The sequence below is a fragment of the Symsagittifera roscoffensis genome, chromosome 7 (assembly GCF_963678635.1).
Source record: "Symsagittifera roscoffensis chromosome 7, txSymRosc1.1, whole genome shotgun sequence".
Taxonomy (NCBI): domain Eukaryota; kingdom Metazoa; phylum Xenacoelomorpha; order Acoela; family Convolutidae; genus Symsagittifera; species Symsagittifera roscoffensis.
The window spans coordinates 29,382,765-29,406,055 of record NC_087068.1 but is presented as its reverse complement, the minus strand read 5'-3'; the positions used below and the strand labels follow the sequence as shown (position 1 = coordinate 29,406,055).

The 23,291-nt window shown below is 34.5% G+C and overlaps 1 protein-coding gene and 1 non-coding gene across 3 annotated transcripts in view; both read right to left on the bottom strand.

The window, feature by feature from the left end:
- Nucleotides 1–1,119: 1,119 nt before the first annotated feature.
- The window catches only part of LOC134852162 (tetratricopeptide repeat protein 17-like), a 154,706-nt gene continuing 132,534 nt past the window's right edge, over nt 1,120–23,291 (bottom strand). For both annotated transcript variants that reach the window (XM_063868472.1, XM_063868473.1), the window contains 7 exons: nt 10,906–11,216; nt 9,808–9,944; nt 6,556–6,711; nt 6,270–6,369; nt 5,660–5,900; nt 2,084–2,203; nt 1,120–1,850 (listed from right to left, as the gene is read on the bottom strand). In XM_063868472.1, coding sequence (XP_063724542.1) covers nt 1,575–1,850; nt 2,084–2,203; nt 5,660–5,900; nt 6,270–6,369; nt 6,556–6,711; nt 9,808–9,944; nt 10,906–11,216 — 1,341 coding nt within the window. In that variant the 3' untranslated portion in view covers nt 1,120–1,574. The remainder of the gene's footprint in view (nt 1,851–2,083; nt 2,204–5,659; nt 5,901–6,269; nt 6,370–6,555; nt 6,712–9,807; nt 9,945–10,905; nt 11,217–23,291) is intronic.
- Nucleotides 15,767–15,839, bottom strand: Trnak-uuu (transfer RNA lysine (anticodon UUU)). Its single transcript has one exon. It is a non-coding gene; the product is annotated as a tRNA-Lys (tRNA).

Sequence of the window (23,291 nt, the reverse complement as noted above, 5' to 3'; positions counted from 1 at the left end):
AAATTTTGTCAGAAAATACGCCGGTTAACTTGAGACCGAAAAAGAAGGAATAAAAAGGGACAAAGCCAAAAGAAGGATAGTTTTTGAGTTAATATTCTTTGAAGAAGTAAGAACTTTGGCGTTCAACCTGTTGCTGAGTTCTTGGAGTAACCTGAATTTTTTTCTTGTCTTCGCCCCATTCGACACACTCAGTGTGTTCGTTGTTATTTCACACAGAGGCATTTTTTTCAATCAAATAACTCAATGAATCAACATTTTCACTACTGCGTGTTGCAATAGACAAAAAGATCGACTCTCTTTAGAAAATCAATCTCTGAAATTCGAATGTCGTGTTCAAATAAAAAAAAGGTAGCCTGTTACTGTGCAAGTATCCCAAAATATTTTGACTATAGTCTTATAAAATACAAAAGAAGTTTTTTCTAAAGCAGAATACAGAAACAAAAAAATGTGGAACATTTAAAAAAAAAATTTTCCAGAACTTTTTTTGAATTTCGAAAAAAAGTTTGAATGTTTTGATTTTCAAAATGAAGCAAACAAACTCCAAAACCAACTTTAATCAAGTGAAACTAAGTTTTCACGGCTTAAATAAAGCATAAATAAGTTATTTTAAGCCCTCTCGCTCGTCTTATTTGCTCGAAGTTAGACCAAAAATCAAAAACTTCAAATAGTTTTTTTCTCCATGCTGAGAAATTTTTTTAAATATGATATATCACTCGACGCTTTCCGATCACGTTTTGTGGTACCTGGTTTTGTGTGTAAAACAAAAAAAGCAAAAAAAAAACTAAAACCCGAACACAAAATTTATTCCCATTTTCAATGGTCGAAACAACAAGCTACCTAAATTCGCTAGCAATCAGATATTGAATCCATAGGATTATTTGAAAATACACAAATAGAGCAAAATTTAGAAAAAAAGTGGTGTGAAGTAACATATATAGAAAAAATCAATTAAACATTAAGTTCAAAACTAATTCAAGGGTACATAACTTCAAATAATCACACAAATACAAAACGCAAATTTAAGTGATATGTAGAAGGATTCAGTTAGTTTTGCTCCTGGGAACCCTGAGACTGTTCTTAATCCAATATATAGCATCGGTATAATCTCTCTTTCGAGTATCTTATTTCGAACCTATTTTGATTACTTTTTGATATATTACGAAGGCGTGATTTCCACTAAAAATCACCAACTGCGTTTTACACAAAATAATTGACAGCACAATGATTTTTTGATAAGGAGAATTTTTTTCGCATCACTGCGGCGAGTCATTGCATTATTCGAAATAGATTTGCTGCTGTATAAAATGGTTGACCTTTAGACAGAACATCAAAAAAGTTTTCTTTCTCCAATTATTTTCGTTGATGAAAGTGTTGGTTTCTGTTTGATTGCTTAGCACAAAATAAGATAATAACAATCATACTGAAGGCTCTGAACGAAACCAATTTTCCGATGCCTCCAGTTCAATTGTTTTCACAGATGCATTTCAGTTGCTTGTCATGATGAATTGTGTTAAAACTTTAGTTAAAGTATGAGCATTCTTGTTGAAGTCTTGAAAACAAATTAGCTATTACTATCAATTTATAGTCGCTGGTGTCTCCGAGTGCATTTTGAGGCACTGAACCGTCTTCATATCAGTTACAACCTCTCTTATGTCTGGATTCAACTGTCTCGCTCCCTCGTAGAACGCCAGTGCATCTGGCCAGGCGTGCTGGGTGGCTCTGATGTTGGCGGTGGTTGCGTAAGTTGCGAACGAGGGGAAAGTGCGCAAGGAGAGGAGACTGAAAAAATGAGCGTCTTCTAAGAAGCCGCTTCTCTGGAGGATATTTGCCAGAGATATCCAGGCCATTGGCTGAAACATGTATGCTGCATAAAGACTCCGGAAAAGAGAACTCGTTTGATATTAACCAATCTTTACATTTAATCCCATATAACAAAAATAACGGTTGAGAACCAAATACCATTTTTGGTTCTCAATTGGCATGCCGTTTCATAAATGACCAAACTGATTATACTGATCAACGAATCCTTCTTTCATTAACTCTTCAAAATGGCTGCCAATGTCAGTAGACAGCTGAATTGTACCTTTGTGTTCATGGGTGAGTAGTAGAGTGCCTGTCTAATACAGTCTATTGCTCGCTTCGAGTCCCCCACAATCCTCCAGTAAGTCACTGCCAAGTTCAACAGCACGAAAGAATCCGCATCCTGAAACATACTCTTAGAAATGGTTCCCCCCTTTTTAACTCTAAACAACTTAACACCCTACAATTTCACTCCCTACTTTTTGTTGCCTTAGCAATATAACATCGCTACATTTTAAAACAATTTCTATGACTTAACACCGTTTTAATCCAAAATGAAAAGAAAACTTACTTCAAAGGGGATTTCGGTAACCATCAAAGAATTAAACGAGAGAAATTTTTGCCATTTAAAGCCAGACAAATTTGCGCTACTTAATTCGCGTAACTTTTGAATAGAAATGACCTTGCAAATGATTTCAATGAAACGTTTCAAACCAAAATGAAATGGCCTTGCCAATATTTTCAATGAATCATTCCAAAATGAACCAAAAACAGGCAATAGTTCAATGAACTTCAAAAGCCCGCAAATAATTAGACGTCCTTTGACTAAAATGGCCTAATTTTCTAGACATTTTCAGCCGGTATAGAAATTTAAAAAAGGTTTAACCAATGCCTAAACACTTAAAATCATTTTTTTAGAATCATTCTCGAACTTAAACTTATGACCTGATCGCTTTGTCAGCTTTTTTTGAACTGTTGGCACATAAACCCAAAGCTAAAGGGTTTGCCAGCCCGTAGTCCCAACCTAGCATCCCGAAAATAATTCAGTAATGGCAGTTGCTCGACATTTATGTGTTTGATATTTTGAGCAAATCCAGTTTTCTGTAAACTTAATTTTTCGCTTGAAAAGAAGACTCAATCATAATGTGTTTATTGTGTTTGGGTTTGTTTATCATTTGAGTAAAGTATAAAGTGAATGTCAGAATTTAATTTTTGTCAGAATTTTTTCGTCAAATTGTTTTGAATTAGCACAAACAGCTTTTTTAGTAATCATAATGGTTTAGCGAAAAGTCTAATTGAAAATAAATTACAAACCTGTAGATAAGAGTCTTAAGTAAATTAGAAAGCCTCCTTTTAGCATGTATAACTAAGATAAACCAAGTTTTTCATTATGGTGCGTGTGTTAATTGCAGGATTAACTTTGGTGTGATAAGAGTTAAGATAAGGAATTCGTACAGCATTAGATTTAATAGTGAAATGACTAAGTGTTAAAATGTACTGTATTAAACTGGAAATAGGAGTTATATTGTTGTCGATTTATATTGTTTAGTAGTGAAATGACTAAGTGTTAATAAGTACGGTGTTAAATTGTATGTCATTAAATTGTAGGACACCCTTAGAAATCATCAATGATTCTAGTATTTTTAAATAAATTCTAAATATACAACTGAAAGCTTGATTGTCGCAGCTTAAATTTAGGAATAAAACATAGCCCATTGACAGTTGAAAAAGGGCGATAAACGCAAGAAAAAAAACTCCCTTGCTGTTTGCAATAACTTATCTTTCGAATTTTAAAAGAAACAAGACTGCTCGTATCAGGGCAAAGCCCTGAATGTTCCGACTGCCTTTTAAGGTTTATTGAGCAGCAGTAACAGCATAAAAAAATTAAATGTAATAAGATAAAATGAAATTTTTTTTTCTAAAATTTGAAATTTTTTATGGAAATCATCCCCCCACACGCCATATAGAGTACAAAAAGAGAGATTTCGTTCCTTGTAACAAATCAATTATGGCAAATAAGCTTCGTTCAACCAATTTAGAACGATTTATAAGACGGATTAAATCTCCTCTTACGCGTTAATAGCGCGAATCATATCGCGCATTAATTGTCCCAAATTGCTCAAAATGGCCAAAATGGCAATATTTAAACCCTCATAACTCTACGAAAAACGATCACAGGTGAAATATCTTTTCAAATTTAAGCTCAGGACAACAATACTTTTTGAATGGTATAAAAAAATTCCGTCAAAAATGGCTAGTTAAAAAGTCGAAATTTGTCTGAAGAAAAAAAACCCACCCCGAGCACAAATATTCCGTTACTTTTGTATCGAAAGTCGGAACAAAAAGATGCCCTTAAAGCTCTTTGAATTTCAAGAACAATTTGTGATGGATGCTTTTTCGCTAAAATTATTCCAATCTGAGACAACTGGATCAATAAGTAAACTTTTAATTCGCTGGGAAATTTAAAATCCACTTTAGAAATCAATAACGTTTTTTGTGACCTTCAAATAAAATAAACTTTAAAAAAATCAAAAATCAAACCGCAAAAAACCAAAAATAAGCGTCAAAAAATTTTAAGGCTTTTTCCTGAAAAAAAAAACAAAAAATCATCACGAAATATATAAGCTCATTACTGTTGAAAAATTCGATCAATAAACTTCCATGGATGGCTCCCTTTGTATTCATCTTTCAACGTAAATGAATGCCTCGATTCCAGAGCGAATTAAACATATTTAAGTAAGCCATAAACTCCAAATTAACTAAACTCTAGTTACAATTTCAGGCAGCAACAGAAACTTCGCTTTGTAGACTTCATTCGAACAGCTGGTAAGAAAAACCAAAATTTGATTTAATTTTAGCAGTAGTGGATTTGCGGGCGGGGGGAGGGGGTTACTGACATTCTCTTCAGGGATTTGAAGCTCCCCTTGTAAACTTTTAACAGCTTTGAACCCCTCACCGCCCAAAGGACCCCCTTTGATTCAACTGTACGACATCCATTTGGAGCTGACCGACCCTTAAAAGTTTTCTTAGGGCGCCTTCGGCGATAGTATACTATTTTTGAGGGGAGAGCGTGAGCCAAAAAAAATACGATTTTATTTTACTCAAAACTTTTCGAAAAGTGCCTGAAAACGTTGTTTTTGGCTTGTTTGTTCAAGAATTTACCTGCGGCGCACAAAGTTTTTGCAAAAAGGAATTTATAATGACTTGGAAAGGCTCAATTTGGAAAATCATTTTATCGACTCAATTTGGAAAGTTTCTACTTTTTTTTGAAAAACCGCTCACTTCCCCTCAAGAAAATTTTAGATCCGCGCCTGATTTTGGCGGATTTCAGAATAATTTTACGCTTTAGTGGTAGGCATTAATTTCGTGAACGTCAGATCGTGTAATCGATCTCTGCCATGGCAATTATAGCGTGCTAGAACTGTGCAGCCGTGGCTGAGTGGGTAAGATGCGTGGTCTACAACACAAGGGCCGTGGGAGCGAATAGCGCTTCAGTCACGGTTGGAGGGGTCCCAGTGTCATGCGCTTCCTCAAGGTGGGTCTGGCTGCAGCAAAATTGATGACATGTCTCTTCTCCCGCGGAAATAAGGCCTAAGGTTGAAATTTTGGAGCGGGGTCGGGGGCTAATAACAAAGGACGAGCTCTCAAGAGCTTCAGGTCTACCACAGCATTACCGATTTCGGCTGCAACAATGATACCACGTGAAAGTGGTAGACGACCTGAAAAAATCGACTTTGAGTCGCAATAAAAATAGCTACGTTCAACAAAATAACAGTCTGGAATGTGGGAAGAAAACAAACAGACTACGATAAACACACAGAAACCACAATTATTATTATTATAGCTATATGAATCTTACATCGTCCAAAGCCTGCGATAACTTGGAAGCCATCTGCTGAAGTGACAACTGGTAATCTGCCATGGCTAGGAATGCGTCTCTGAGAGTCTTCTCTGGTTTATAGTGGGCTGCACTGGCCTTCCTCTGTTTCACACCTGCGAATCCGTCTATGGGAGAGAGGCCTATTGTGTTTGTGCATACTGGCAGGTGGGTGACTCTGCTGGGTCGAACTTGTGCATGCCAGTCTATGAAACCTTCTACCCTGCAGAACATATGAAATAAGAGATCATTCCGTCATTTTGCAGTCTTTGTCTAGCTGTTTGCGTAGCCCATAGGTCAACAAAACTGAGCGTAGTATTTAAAATAGAACAAAAAAACGGTTATTTTGGACGTTACAAACCAATTTCTCGTTACAAACCAATTTCAAAACCTAAAATAGTGCTAAAAATCTTATTAAGTAAAAACTACTAGTTTTGACTGATAAAAATGCCCCATCTTTTGCCCTTAATTCTACATTTTTCATTTATATAAACGACTGCTTACACCTTTCGGATAAACTTGAATTTGAAATATGATTCCCTTGCCATTTTAAGATTTTGTCAAAAAGAAAAACTTCCATCAGAATCTCCACCTGTATTTGAAGACTGAAGGCTGTATGAGGGAACTAGCAGTGGATACTGAATTATGGGGCCACGTCTCACAGTCTTCCTCTGTCATCAGAATACTCTGGACTGGAACGAAAGTTAACCAAGTAATGCAGACAAAATATGCTAGAATACCCAAACAACAATATTAAAATAGGTTTGAAATTAGAGTTAGGTTCTCATTAAACATTCGGGCATTATTCAGTCACAATTGATTTCGAAGTGTAATTTCCAAAAAAACAAGAGCACAGAAAAGAGTCATAATTTACTCACACATAACATCGGCAGTGGGAGTTGTTGGTGTGAACATGATTGAGAGGTCGTGCAGCTTAGGCACAGACTGCACTTGTTCACGTTTCAGATTATCCTGATCATTCCTCCCCATTCCTGTTTCGTCACTTCTGTCAGTCGTAGCATTGTTCACACCACCTGGGATGATTTGTACTTAGATCACATTTTGGACAATTTACAATAGCGAGAAAAACATCAAGGTTTACGCAGAGGTGGAGCGAAGCTTCGCATCACTTTCTATGCAAAGCAAGCTTAGCATTTCAAACTAGCAAACAAAAAATGAGACGAAAAAAAAAGTCGAAAAAAATAGTCAATAAATAACGAAAACTTTTTTGACGTAAATCAAAAACTCTCTTTCAGAATAAAAACAATTGAGAAAGACATTTAACAGCATTAAAAAACTTTTTATTTATTACCGAGCAGCCCCTAGGCTGACAAAACGTGGGTAGGCGTCCAGTGAGCCAAAGACAAAAAATGCCATCTAATTGTCGTTACAAATTTTGAGCGAATCTTAAGCTTCGAAACTTATAACTTAAGAAGAGTAGCAGCACCATATTCGTTGTTTACTTTTTCTCACCAATTGCGAAGCGAAATCTAATTTCAAAAACGTAAGACTTGAGACGCCGTTTTACAATATCGAGAGTAAACTTTCAAAATACATTTTTAAGACATTCAGAGAAAACTTCAAAAATCAAGAAAGCATAACTTGGACTAATCGAAAAATTTCAATATCATTCAAGAACTACAGGTTGTATCACCTTAAATAAAAAATTTTACCTGGCTCTCATTTACTTAAAACCAACCAATTTATATGATTTTTTTAAGTAGGCAGTGCTGAGAAAATAAATGTTTTGCTACTATGAGTTTTCAGAAATTAAGAAATACTTTGATATCGCTTTTAAAACTCTGATATAACTAACTTGCTTAGTGAGCCATTGAGACAACACAGACGCTTTGTCGAATGTGGAGATTTCGAGGAAAAGGATTCAGAAAGAACAGAAAAATTGATCCGATTGCTCAACAAGATTTAAAAACAATATTTTACTTTTCGTACTGTATTTTTTAGTAACCGCTTGTATAAGTTTTTCTTTTCAGTTTTAATTAAACGAGGATTTTTAATCCAGTTTTCAGAGGAAACTTCAGTTCAGCTTTCAAAAAATACAATCGAGCCGTCCTTTATCTCGTCTCAAATGCTGATGAGTGCGATGATAATTTCTGAACCAACTGAACCATCTCATCACAAAAACTGATGAGTGCGATGATAATTTCTGAACCATCTCATCTCAAATACTGATGAGTGACTTCGCTGCCATTTCAAACTGAACCATCTCATCTCAAATACTGATGATGATGTCCTAACCATAACTGAACCATCTCATCTCATTACTGATGAGTGACCTGCCCTCATTTCAAACATGAACTGCCATTTCAAACCCTGAACAGCCATTTCAAACCCTGAACAACCATTTCAAACCGCATAAATAACCAATATTTTAAGATTGGTTTGTGGACTCTGCTGACAAATGGATAAGTCCTTTTGCCTTCAAATTCCTATAGATAATAAATCAAATATTCCCTCTAGCTTTTAATTGTTCATATGCAAGTTCAGTAATAAACAAAAAGGCGGAATCCACTTACAAATTGCGGAATCCACTTACAGTTGCAGAATCTAGAACAACTAGCTATATTTGCTTGTTGCGGAATCTGCAACAAAACAAATGTTCCGACAAAATTTACGTTACAGGTATATGTATGCGGAATCCACACTGAAATTTTGTTTGTGGAATCCACTTACATTTTGGAACATATTTTAAGACTTGTCTCTGGAATCCAGGAACATACAGACACAAAATTATGCTCCTATCCAGTGCACAGTTTGGCCTCATAAGGCATGTGTTTTCAAAAAATAAGAAATACTTTGATATCGGGTTTAAAACTCCGATATAACTAACTTGCTCAACAATTGTAATTTTATGTTAATTTTTGATTGAATAAAAGGAGCCAACTAATACTTATTTTGTTTTAACATTTCAAACTCAAACTTTGAAAATTTTTTGTGCATCAGTTTTTCTTCTAAAATCAACGCGTTTATATTTCCATTTTTTTGTTTGAATAGTTCAAATCAACATGTGCGGATTCAAAAGCGTATTAACTGTATTCTTTTTCTACAGCATAGAAAACAGCTTCCGCAGCAATTCGCAAAGAACATTTTTGGCATCCTCAGCATAACTTGTTTTCGCCCATATGCATTTAAACTATGATAACCTTTGGAAACATAGAAAACAGATAGTAGGAAAAGAGTCATGAACGCAAGGAAACGAAAAAATGACTTGTTTTTTGAACAAAACTTTAAATTTTGAAATTCAAAGAAAAAGCGTATTGTTTTAAAGCTCTCAATGCCTTTATGACTGACACTTTTTGAAAACATTAACTCAATTTGAGAAAGCTGGATCAATCGATAAAGTTTATATTCTGCTGAAAAACCTGAAAAATAAAATCCAAGTTCGCAATCGACCACGTTTTTTTGAATTTTAGCTTTTTATGTTCGATAGTTTGTCTACCTTTTAACAAAGAAATGAAGTGAACTTCAAAAGAAATCAAAAATCAAATGGCGAAAAATTAACTGCGAGAGTGAACAAAATTTAAAGATTTTTTTCCTGAAAAAAAAAATATATATCACCAAGGCCTATATAAGAGTTTTTCACCACGTTCATGATTCTTAAAAGCCTTCTCATTATCCCACATAGGTATCTTGATTAAGTCTGTATCACTGAACAGGCAACTAATATTAGACATTTTAAAACTTACTTTTAATTTGGGAAACGCTGTATATTCGATTATTTATGAGATTGACTTGCAACAACACATAAGCCCATAAGTCCTTCCCTATTTTAGATTATTTAATTTGTACGGCAAGATTTTTAAACCAAAAACCTTGTTTAAAAAAGGCGTTAAAAGTCAAGATGGCATTTAAATAGTTGACAGGCAACAGCTCTGGAACATAATTTTCAAAATTCTTATGAACTGCATCAATTCGCGGAAAATTTTGTTTTGTGGATTAATTTTACAGCCATACATAATCATGGAAAAACAAAAACCTTCACGTTTCGATTAAAGATTTTTAAAAGGATTTAAAATGAAAACAAACTTCTAATTATTCCATTTGTGAAGTCACTTTCCATTGAAAGAAAAATCTCAAATCAGGCATAAAACCATTTTACTTTTGTTTCTAACCTGATGATTTTTTCTTTTTCCTAGAGAGTGAAGCTTCTAGCTCACAATACTTGGTCAATTCATAAGTCATTTGCGTCCAGACTTCGCCTCTAGAAGCCCAGAAGTTGTATGTTGCTGGCTCGGGTTTCGAAGGTTCCCTAGATCAAATCGACTTTTAAGATTGATTTAATTGTTAGGGATTTAGAGAGAACAGTATTTTCATTAAATTTATCGTTTTATGAATACACCTCGAAGTGTTTCCCATTACATTTTTCTACTGGAAAGTTTCACACAGATGCGATGCTCCGATCTACAGCTTTATGAATCTCACGCACACGCTGAAAACATCCCAAACACTAGGCACAAATAAAGCAGAGAACATGCTATGAAATTTCCAATGAGATCGTGATTATAGCAAAAGTGCCACTAATTAAGTGGACACTTTCCACTTCCACTTTTTTGTTTCCGAGTTAGGTTAGAAAAAAAGAAGGTTCGTAGTAATACACAACACTAATGGCTAGTGTAAATATTAAAACAAGGACATCCGGTTACTGCGCAATTTGCACAGAATGTTCCGAGCATAGTCTTAAAAAAATACCAAAAAAAGTTTTTTTTTGAACGAAAAACTAGAAATTAGGCATACTCGACGTTCATAATAAAATAGGCAAATTGGAAAACAATTTTTGTAGAAAAATTACTAGAACAACGAAAAAAAATTGTAAAAATAAAAAAAATCAAAAACTTGATTACAAAAACTTGAGTTTTTTATTACCACGATGGCGCAAAAAACTCAAAAAAACGAACTTTAATTGAGTAAGTCTAAGTTTTTTGGCTTAAATTAAGCATAATATGACATTGTGAGCTGGCTCCATTCACCTTATTCTCTCGAAACTAGACCAAAAACCATAAATTATACCAAAAATCAATATTTTCTCAAATTGCTCGAATCACAACTGAAAAGACTTTAATATGATATATCACTCGACCCATTTCGATGCTATTTATGATATATGATTTTGCGTGGAAAGTAAAAAAAAAAGAAGAAACGTCGCCACTAAAGCAGATCTCAGAGAGCTTCCAAAAAGAAAATAGTATAAAAAGAACTTAATGTCAACTAACCCGTTATTGCATTTGCCCACAGACCCTGAAGGACACTTGGGGTCATCAACTCCTCCCACAGCCTTATCACCCACTAGTTTCTCGTCGAAGTCTGTCGACGGCGAATCCTTATTTAATTGCCTCGATGTCCTCTCGGAACTGCCTTTCGACTCCGAGATATCTTCTTCCGCTTCTATTGCATGGTGTTCGTCTTCTTCGTCGTCGAAATCCTCGTCAAAATCGTGATCTTGAGAAAGTTCCGATGATGACGTAATGACTCGAGGAGGAAGTTCAGGTGACGCTTTAGCTCTTTCTTGGTAGAAAATTGTCATCTACAACAAAAAGAACGCCGATTTGAAATTATTGCCGATTTGAAATGAAAAGTAAACTTCTGCTTTCTTGGCAACCATGCTGAATTTACGTAGGTTTCATCAGCTCAGTCGAAAAAATGATGGTCGGAGGGTTCTCATGAGACAGGCTTGTTGCCAATTCACAACAGAGGCAACAGTTCTCAGCACAGAGAATAACCAAAAAATGCATGTAATTCTTGAGCAGTGGCACATCAGCGGTTCTCTGCAATGAAAAGAACACCTCGTATGATGGTCTTTTCTCTCGAGGATACACAAGTTTAACTAGTTTTTCTGGGCTCTTTTTTATTTACTCCTAACCTGCATCTTTCAAAGTACAAAATTTGTTCACCAGTCCGATTGTTATGAAAAATATCAGGGCTCAATGCCTAGAATAACACGAGTGCAATATTAATTTAGATTTCCTTTTTTTATCCTCCTTGTAACAAAAATAATCCAAAATTCGGTTCTTTCAGAGTTTTCGCACTGAAAGATGCGTCCAAAGTAGACTCATTGTTCCGACCATTGAAAATGGTGAGGAACTTTGTATTCGGGTCTGTATCACAAACAATAATAGGACTGGGTTTAGTGATATATCATATAAAAGCCCTTACAGTCGTGATGGTAATCGAATCGCATAAGAAAGCTATGGAACGTTGAAATATTTCAATTTATTTCATAGACCGAATCGGTTCCCAAAAAGTCTAAATGTTTCTAAACAAGGTTTAAAGCTATGATTATTCAAAAAATGTCTAGTTATTTCATAGATTGAATCAGTTCGCCAAAAGTTTGAGTTTTCATAAGCAAGCTTTTAAAGCTATGAAACTTTGAACTGTTACAAGTTTGTTCATCGACAGAATCGGTTCGCAAAAAGCGTACGTTTTTTGAAGCACTCTAGTCAAGCTATGGAACTCTGAAATTTCATGGACAGAATAGTTTCGCGACAAGTTTCAAGTTTTTCTCAGCACGCTTCTAAAGCTATGAAAATTTGAAATATTTCAAGTTATTTCATAGACTGAATCCGTTCTCTGAAAATTTTTCTGAGCAAGCTTTTCAAGCTATGAAAAGTTGAATTATTTCCATTTATTTCATAGACCGAATCGGTTCGCAAAAAGTTTCTTTCTTAGCATGGAGATTGCTGTTTTTAAGTGATTTCTTTTACTGAACTTTTGACAGTCTCAGTTCCAGACAGAAAAAAATATTTGGAAAAAAAATAGACAAGTACTGTCTAGCCTTGAAGTTGGATCGAGTTCATCTTCTTCTGATGATTGCTCTGAATGCTTTTTAAATGTTACGCTCGGTGGCTTTTTAAACATTGTCTCCTAATAAGTCTTATGCATTGTGTTCAGTTAACATTGCGTCCATAGCGCATTTCGACTTTCACTTAATATATAAGAAAAATAAGTTATTCAGAAACTTCGACCTTGACTGCTGGATTAATGTTACAGCGCTCCACAGACTGAGCTAGCAGGGCTCTACCTCCCGACCGAGTTCATAGCTTCCAAACTCAAAAACGCTATCGGGCCAGACTTATTTAGATTGTATTTTTTTCACTTTGAACAAAAAATCATGCTTCAGTTTTCGCCCCACAATTGACTCGTACACGTGATTTGCTGAATTAACAGCCCAATTCTCCGCCGACTCAGCGAGATCAAAATAAACTGTTAAATTAAAAAAAAAAACTAGTTAAATTTTTTATACTTCTTTTGACAAAAAAAAGTAAATTTCTGGTTTTTCATAACTTCGAAGCTCAAAAAAGCTTCCGAGCTAGGCTTATTTAGTTTGTGTTTGATTCGTTTTAAAAAACACAATTCTATATTCTACTACAATTTTAAAAAAAAATGAAAAACTTATTCTAAATTCTTCGCCCTTCAAGGGACTACAACACTTGACCCTTGGATAAAAATTCCAACTCTCTACCGACTGATCTAGCAGGGCTCTATTTCATTGCCTAGTTCTTGGCTTTGAAACTCAAAAGCGCTTTCGAGCTAGACTTAATTTGATTGTGTTTTTTTTCAGTTTCTACAAAAAAAAATTAAAAATCGACAAAAATTGAAAAACTTTTTAAAAAATCTTCGCCTACAACGGACTCGAACCCTTGATCGTTGGATTAGAAGCCCCAATCTCTATTGACTTCGAATAAGTAAAGTTCGAAAACGATTTCGAACTAGACTAATTTAGATTTTGTTTTTTTTTTCACTTTCTGTATAAAAATTTATGCTTCAAACAAAGATTGAAAATTTTAATCTAGAAGCTTCGCCCATAACGAACTCGAAGCCAATTCTACAAATCTCCTTCAAATAAAAATATAAACGTATTCGAAAATATTCGCCCCACGATAGACTAAAACCTTTGACCGTTGGATTAACAGTTCAATGCTCCACCGACTCAGCGAGATCAAAATAAATTTCCATTACTTTTTTGTACTTCTTTTGTTAAACAAGAAAAACTTCTGGTTTTTCATAGTTTCCAAGTTCAACAACGCTTCCAAGCTCGATTTAATCAGATTGTGTTTGTTTCACGCTTGACCGTTGTATTCAAAGCCCAACTCTCTGCCGACTCAGCGAGTTTAAAACAAATTTCCATCTGTCTATTTGTCTTCCTTGTGACAAACAATTTTTGGTTTTTCAAAGCTTCGAAAATCAGAAACGCTTCCAAGCTTATTTAGACTTATTTAGATTTATTTTGTTTCACTTTTGATCAGAAACAATTAAGGTTCGACAAAAATGACGAATTTAATCAGAAGATTTCACCCCACAAGGAACACAAACGCTTGAATATTACAACACTCTACAGACTGAGCTATTGAACTCAAAAACGATTTCGAGCTAGACTTATTTAGAGAGTGTGTGTGTTTTTTTTTAACTTTTACAAAAAATGAAATTTCGAACAAAAACTAAAAAATTTAGTTCAGAAACTTTACCATCAACGGACTCGAACCCTTGATTGTTGGATTAAAAGCCCAACTCTCTGCTGACTCGGCAAGCTCAAAACAACTTCCCAGTATTTATTTAGTTTTTTCTTGTGACAAACAAGGCAAATTTCTAGTTTTTCATAGCTTCCAAGCTGAAAATCGCTTTCGAGCTAGACTTAGTTAGATTGTGTTTGTTTCGCTTTTTACAAAAAACAAGTCTAAAAATCTAGTTCAGATAAAAACAGAAGAAGCAATTCTGCAACCTTCGCCCCAAAAGGGCCTCGTACCTTTGCCAGTTGGATTATAAAACCAACGCTCTACCGGCTGAGCTCGCAGGGCTCCACTGAAAACCCGAGTTTATAGCTTCTAAACTCAAAGACGCTTTCGAGCTAGACTGATTTGGATTTAGTTGTTTTTTCAAACTTTACAAGAACAAATAAAAATTCGAACAAAAAATCACAAAAGTATTTTAAAATCTTCACCCACAACGGACTCGAACCCTTGATTGTTGCATTAAAAGCTCAACTCTCTACTGATTCGGCGAGTTCAAAACAACTTTCCAGTAGTTTTTTCGTCATTTTGTGACAAACAAGGCATATTTCTAGTTTTTCATAGCTTACAAGCTGAAAATCATTTTCGAGCTAGACTTAATTAGATTGTGTTTGTTTCACTTTTTCCAAAAATGAGTTCTACAGTTCTAGTTCAAACAAAATTTGAAAAAGAAACTCAGAAATCATCTCCTCACAAGTGACTCGAAACCTTGACTGTTGAATTAAAAGTCCAACTCTCTACCGACTGAACTAGCAGGGCTCTACTTCATTCCCGAGTTTCTAGCTTTTCAACTCAAAAACGCTTTCGAGCTACACTTATTTAGATTGTTTTTTTTTCAGTTTTTACAGAAAATAAAATGCCGAACAAAAACTAAAAAACATAATTTGAAATCTTCAGCCACAACGGATTCGAACCCTTGATTGTTGGATTAAATGCCCAACTCTCTACTGAATTGGCAAGCTCAAAACAACTTCCTAGTATTTAATTTGTATTTTTTGTGACAATTAAGGCAAATTTCTGGTTTTTCATAGCTTCCAAGCTGAAAATCGTTTTCGAGCTAGACTTTATTAGATTGTGTTTGTTTCACTTTTAACAAAAATGAATTCTACAGTTCTAATTCAAATAAAATTTGAAAAAAAACTCAAATCATCTCCCCACAAGTGATTCGAACCCTTGACCGTTGGATTGAATTCCCAACGCTCTACCGACTGCGCTAGCAAGGCTCTACTTCGTTCCCGAGTTTATAGTTTTTAAACTCAAAAACGATTTCGAGCTAGACTTATTTAGAGTGTGTGTGTGTTTTTTTTTAATTTTTACAAAAAATGAAATTTCGAACAAAAACTAAAAAAATTTAGTTCAAAATCTTTACCCACAAGCTCAAAACAACTTCCCAGTATTTATTTTATTTTTTTTTGGGACAAACAAGGCAAACTTCTGGTTTTTCATAGCTTCCAAGCTGAAAATCGTTTTCGAGCTAGACTTAATTGAATTGTGTTTGTTTCACTTTTTACAAAAACTTATTCTACAGTTCTATTTCAAATAAAATTTGAAAAAGAAATTCTGCAATCATCGCCCCACAAGGGACTCGAACCCTTGACCGTTGGATTAAAAGTCCAACGCTCTACCGACTGAGCTAGCAAGGCTCTGTTCAATCCCTGAGCTTATAGATTTTAAACTCAAAAAAGCTTTCGAGCTAGACTTATTAAGATTGTGTTTTTTTTCAGTTTTTACAAAAAAAAAACTTTCGAACAAAAATTAAAAAATTTATTTTAAAATATTCACTCACAACGGACTCGGATCCTTGATTGTTGGATTAAAAGCCCAACTATCTACTGACTCGGCAAGCTTAAAACAACTTCCCAGAAATTATTATTATTTTTTTTGTGACAAACAAGGCAAATTTCTGGTTTTTCATAGCTTCCAAGCTCAAAAACGCTTTCGAGCTAGACTTAGTTAGATTGTGTTTGTTTCCCTTTTTACAAAACACAACTCTAAGAGTCTAGTTCAAATTCAAATAAAAATGGAAGAAGCAATTGTGAAATCTTCACCCACAACGGCCTCGAATCCTTGATTGTTGGATTAATAGCCTAACTCTCTATGACTAGGCAAGCTCAAAACAACTTCCTAATATTTATTTGTTTTTTTTTGTGACAAACAAGGCAATTACTGGTTTTTCATAGCTTCCAAGCTGAAAATCGTTTTCGAGCTAGACTTAATTGGATTGTGCTTGTTTCACTTTATACAAAAATGAGTTCTACAGTTCTAGTTCAAATAAAATTCGAAAAAGAAACTCCGAAATCATCTCCCCACAACGGACTCGAACCCTTGATTGTTGCATTAAAAGCTCAACTTTCTACTGATTCGGCGAGTTCAAAACAACTTTCCGGTAGTTTTTTCGTCATTTTGTGACAAACAAGGCATATTTCTAGTTTTTCATAGCTTACAAGCTGAAAATCAGTTTCGAGCTAGACTTAATTAGATTGTATTGTTTCACTTTTTACAAAAATGAGTTCTACAGTTCTAGTTCAAATAAAATTTGAAAAAGAAACTCAGAAATCATCTCCCCACAAGTGACTCGAAACCTTGACTGTTGAATTAAAAGTCCAACTCTCTACCGACTGAACTAGCAGGGCTCTACTTCATTCCCGAGTTTCTAGCTTTTCAACTCAATTGTTCAATTGTTTTTTTTTCAGTTTTTACAAAAAATAAAATGCCGAACAAAAACTAAAAAACATAATTTGAAATCTTCAGCCACAATGGATTCGAACCCTTGATTGTTGGATTAAATGCCCAACTCTCTACTGAATTGGCAAGCTCAAAACTCTCTATTGACTCGGCAAGCTCAAAACAACAAACTCAAATCAGCTGGGAAGTTTTTCATAACTTCCAAGCTGAAAATCGTTTTCGAGCTAGACTTAATTGGATTGTGTCTGTTTCACTTTTTACAAAATTAATTCTACAGTTCTAGTTCAAAAAAAATTTGAAAAAAAAAAATCTGCAATCATCGCCCCACAAGGGACTCGAACCGTTGGATTAAAAGTCCAACGCTCTACCGATTAAGCTAGCAATGCTCTGTTCAATTCCTGAGCTTATAGGTTTTAAACTCAAAATCGCTTTCGAGCTAGACTTAATTAGATTGAGTTTGTTTCCCTTTTTACAAAACCCAATTCTAAAATTCTAAATCAAATGAAAATGGAAGAAGCAATTCTGAAATCTTCACCCACAACGGACTCGAACCCTTAACTGTTGGATTAAAAGCCCAACTATCTACTGACTCGGCAAGCTCAAAACAACTTCCTAGTATTTATTTGTTTTTTTTTAAAATGGTTTTTCATATTAATGGTTTTGCAAATTAATGGTTTTTCATAGCTTCCAAGCTGAAAATCGTTTTCGAGCTAGACTTAATTGGGTTGTGTTTGTTTCACTTTTTTGCAAAAATTAATTCTACCGTTCTAGTTCAAAGAAAATCTGAAAAAATTAGGATTGTGTTTTTTAGGCTTATTAGGATTGTGTTTTTTTTCAGTTCTTACAAAAAAAACTTTCGAACAAAAATTAAAAAACTTATTTTATAATCTTCACTCACAACGGACTCGAACCCTTGATTGTTGGATTAAAAGCCCAACTCTCTACTGACTCGGCGAGTTCAAAACAACTTTCCAGAATTTTTTTTGTGACAAACAAAGCAAATTTCTGGTTTTTCATAGCTTCCAAGCTCAAAATCGCTTTCGAACTAGACTTATTTAGATTGTGTCTGTTTCCCATTTTACAAAACACATGTCTAAAATTCTAGTTCAAATAAAAATGGAAAAAGTAATACTGAAATTTTCACCCACAACGGACTCGAACTCTTGATTGTTGGATTAAAAGCCCAACTCTCTACTGACTCGGCAAGCTCAAAACAACTTCCCAGTATTTATTTTATTTTTTTTTGTGACAAACAAGGCAAACTTCTGGTTTTTCATAGCTTCCAAGCTGAAAATCGCTTTCGAGCTAGACTTAGTTAGATTGTGTTTGTTTCGCTTTTTACAAAACCCAATTCTAAAATTCTAAATCAAATGAAAATGGAAGAAGCAATTCTGAAATCTTCACCCACAACGGACTCGAACCCTTGACTGTTGGATTAAAAGCCCAACTCTCTACTGACTCGGCGAGTTCAAAACAACTTTCCAGAATTTTTTTTGTGACAAACAAAGCAAATTTCTGGTTTTTCATAGCTTCCAAGCTCAAAATCGCTTTCGAACTAGACTTATTTAGATTGTGTCTGTTTCCCATTTTACAAAACACATGTCTAAAATTCTAGTTGAAATAAAAATGGAAAAAGTAATACTGAAATTTTCACCCACAACGGACTCGAACTCTTGATTGTTGGATTAAAAGCCCAACTCTCTACTGACTCGGCAAGCTCAAAACAACTTCCCAGTATTTATTTTATTTTTTTTTGTGACAAACAAGGCAAACTTCTGGTTTTTCATAGCTTCCAAGCTGAAAATCGCTTTCGAGCTAGACTTAGTTAGATTGTGTTTGTTTCGCTTTTTACAAAAAACAAGTCTAAAAATCTAGTTCAGATAAAAACAGAAGAAGCAATTCTGCAACCTTCGCCCCAAAAGGGCCTCGTACCTTTGCCAGTTGGATTATAAAACCAACGCTCTACCGGCTGAGCTCACAGGGCTCCACTGAAAACCCGAGTTTATAGCTTCTAAACTCAAAGACGCTTTCGAGCTAGACTGATTTGGATTTAGTTGTTTTTTCAAACTTTACAAGAACAAATAAAAATTCGAACAAAAAATCACAAAAGTATTTTAAAATCTTCACCCACAACGGACTCGAACCCTTGATTGTTGTATTAAAAGCTCAACTCTCTACTGATTCGGCGAGTTCAAAACAACTTTCCAGTAGTTTTTTCGTCATTTTGTGACAAACAAGGCATATTTCTAGTTTTTCATAGCTTACAAGCTGAAAATCATTTTCGAGCTAGACTTAATTAGATTGTGTTTGTTTCACTTTTAACAAAAATGAATTCTACAGTTCTAATTCAAATAAAATTTGAAAAAAAACTCTCAAATCATCTCCCCACAAGTGATTCAAACCCTTGATCGTTGGATTGAATTCGCAACGCTCTACCGACTGCGCTAGCAAGGCTCTACTTCGTTCCCGAGTTTATAGTTTTTAAACTCAAGAACGATTTCGAGCTAGACTTATTTAGAGTGTGTGTGTTTTTTTTAATTTTTACAAAAAATTAAATTTCGAACAAAAACTAAAAAATTTAGTTCAAAATCTTTACCCACAAGCTCAAAACAACTTCCCAGTATTTATTTTATTTTTTTTTGTGACAAACAAGGCAAACTTCTGGTTTTTTTCATAGCTTCGAAGCTGAAAATCGTTTTCGAGCTAGACTTAATTGAATTGTGTTTGTTTCACTTTTTACAAAAACTTATTCTACAGTTCTAGTTCAAATAAAATTTGAAAAAGAAATTCTACAATCATCGCCCCACAAGGGACTCGCACCCTTGACCGTTGGATTAAAAGTCCAACGCTCTACCGACTAAACTAGCAAGGCTCTCTTCAATTCCTGAGCTTATAGATTTTAAACTCAAAAACGCTTTCGAGCTAGACTTATTAAGATTGTGTTTTTTTTCAGTTTTTACAAAAAAAAAAATTTCGAACAAAAATTAAAAACTTATTTTAAAATATTCACTTACAACGGACTCGGATCCTTGATTGTTGGATTAAAAGCCCAACTATCTAATGACTCGGCAAGCTCAAAACAACTTCCCAGAAATTATTATTTTTTTTTTGTGACAAACAAGGCAAATTTCTGGTTTTTCATAGCTTCCAAGCTCAAAAACGCTTTCGAGCTAGACTTAGTTGGATTGTGTTTGTTTCCTTTTTTACAAAACACAACTCTAAAATTCTAGTTCAAATTCAAATAAAAATGGAAGAAGCAATTGTGAAATCTTCACCCACAACGGCCTCGAATCCTTGATTGTTGGATTAATAGCCTAACTCTCTATGACTAGGCAAGCTCAAAACAACTTCCTAATAAATATTTGTTTTTTTTGTGACAAACAAGGCAAATTACTGGTTTTTCATAGCTTCCAAGCTGAAAATTGTTTTCGAGCTAGACTTAATTGGATTGTGTTTGTTTCACTTTTTACAAAAACTTATTCTACAGTTCTAGTTCAAATAAAATTTGAAAAAGAAATTCTGCATTCATCGCCCCACAAAGGGACTCGAACCCTAGACCGTTGGATTAAAAGTCCAAAGCTCTACCGACTGAGCTAGCAAGGCTCTATTCAAATCCTGAGCTTAAAGATTTTAAACTCAAAAACGCTTTTGAGCTAGACTTATTAGGATTGTGTTTTTTTTTCAGTTTTTACAAAAAAAACTTTCGAACAAAAATTAAAAAACTTATTTTAAAATATTCACTCACAACGGACTCGAACCCGTGGTTTTTGGATTAAAAGCTCATTTCTCTTTTGACTCGGCGAGTTCAAAACAACTTTCCAGTAATTTTTTCGTCATTTTGTGACAAACAAGGCATATTTCTAGTTTTTCATAGCTTACAAGCTGAAAATCATTTTCGAGCTAGACTTAATTAGATTGTGTTTGTTTCACTTTTTACAAAAATGAGTTCTACAGTTCTAGTTCAAATAAAATTTGAAAAAGAAACTCAGAAATCATCTCCCCACAAGTGACTCGAAACCTTGACTGTTGAATTAAAAGTCCAACTCTCTACCGACTGAACTAGCAGGGCTCTACTTCATTCCCGAGTTTCTAGCTTTTCAACTCAAAAACGCTTTCGAGCTACACTTATTCAGATTGTTTTTTTTTCAGTTTTTACAGAAAATAAAATGCCGAACAAAAACTAAAAAACATAATTTGAAATCTTCAGCCACAATGGATTCGAACCCTTGATTGTTGGATTAAATGCCCAACTCTCTACTGAATTGGCAAGCTCAAAACTCTCTATTGACTCGGCAAGCTCAAAACAACAAACTCAAATCAGCTGGGAAGTTTTTCATAACTTCCAAGCTGAAAATCGTTTTCGAGCTAGACTTAATTGGATTGTGTCTGTTTCACTTTTTACAAAAATTAATTCTACAGTTCTAGTTCAAAAAAAATTTGAAAAAAAAAATCTGCAATCATCGCCCCACAAGGGACTCGAACCGTTGGATTAAAAGTCCAACGCTCTACCGATTAAGCTAGCAATGCTCTGTTCAATTCCTGAGCTTATAGGTTTTAAACTCAAAATCGGTTTCGAGCTAGACTTAATTAGATTGAGTTTGTTTCCCTTTTTACAAAACCCAATTCTAAAATTCTAAATCAAATGAAAATGGAAGAAGCAATTCTGAAACCTTCACCCACAACGGACTCGAACCCTTGACTGTTGGATTAAAAGCCCAACTATCTACTGACTCGGCAAGCTCAAAACAACTTCCTAGTATTTATTTGTTTTTTTTTAAATGGTTTTTCATATTAATGGTTTTGCAAATTAATGGTTTTTCATAGCTTCCAAGCTGAAAATCGTTTTCGAGCTAGACTTAATTGGGTTGTGTTTGTTTCACTTTTTTGCAAAAATTAATTCTACCGTTCTAGTTCAAATAAAATCTGAAAAAATTAGGATTGTGTTTTTTTAGGCTTATTAGGATTGTGTTTTTTTTCAGTTCTTACAAAAAAAACTTTCGAACAAAAATTAAAAAACTTATTTTATAATCTTCACTCACAACGGACTCGAACCCTTGATTGTTGGATTAAAAGCCCAACTCTCTACTGACTCGGCGAGTTCAAAACAACTTTCCAGAATTTTTTTTGTGACAAACAAAGCAAATTTCTGGTTTTTCATAGCTTCCAAGCTCAAAATCGCTTTCGAACTAGACTTAATTAGATTGTGTCTGTTTCCCATTTTACAAAACACATGTCTAAAATTCTAGTTCAAATAAAAATGGAAAAAGTAATACTGAAATTTTCACCCACAACGGACTCGAACTCTTGATTGTTGGATTAAAAGCCCAACTCTCTACTGACTCGGCAAGCTCAAAACAACTTCCCAGTATTTATTTTATTTTTTTTTGTGACAAACAAGGCAAACTTCTGGTTTTTCATAGCTTCCAAGCTGAAAATCGCTTTCGAGCTAGACTTAGTTAGATTGTGTTTGTTTCGCTTTTTACAAAAAACAAGTCTAAAAATCTAGTTCAGATAAAAACAGAAGAAGCAATTCTGCAACCTTCGCCCCAAAAGGGCCTCGTACCTTTGCCAGTTGGATTATAAAACCAACGCTCTACCGGCTGAGCTCGCAGGGCTCCACTGAAAACCCGAGTTTATAGCTTCTAAACTCAAAGACGCTTTCGAGCTAGACTGATTTGGATTTAGTTGTTTTTTCAAACTTTACAAGAACAAATAAAAATTCGAACAAAAAATCACAAAAGTATTTTAAAATCTTCACCCACAACGGACTCGAACCCTTGATTGTTGCATTAAAAGCTCAACTCTCTACTGATTCGGCGAGTTCAAAACAACTTTCCAGTAGTTTTTTCGTCATTTTGTGACAAACAAGGCATATTTCTAGTTTTTCATAGCTTACAAGCTGAAAATCATTTTCGAGCTAGACTTAATTAGATTGTGTTTGTTTCACTTTTAACAAAAATGAATTCTACAGTTCTAATTCAAATAAAATTTGAAAAAAAACTCTCAAATCATCTCCCCACAAGTGATTCAAACCCTTGATCGTTGGATTGAATTCGCAACGCTCTACCGACTGCGCTAGCAAGGCTCTACTTCGTTCCCGAGTTTATAGTTTTTAAACTCAAGAACGATTTCGAGCTAGACTTATTTAGAGTGTGTGTGTGTTTTTTTTAATTTTTACAAAAAATTAAATTTCGAACAAAAACTAAAAAATTTAGTTCAAAATCTTTACCCACAAGCTCAAAACAACTTCCCAGTATTTATTTTATTTTTTTTTGTGACAAACAAGGCAAACTTCTGGTTTTTCATAGCTTCCAAGCTGAAAATCGCTTTCGAGCTAGACTTAGTTAGATTGTGTTTGTTTCGCTTTTTACAAAAAACAAGTCTAAAAATCTAGTTCAGATAAAAACAGA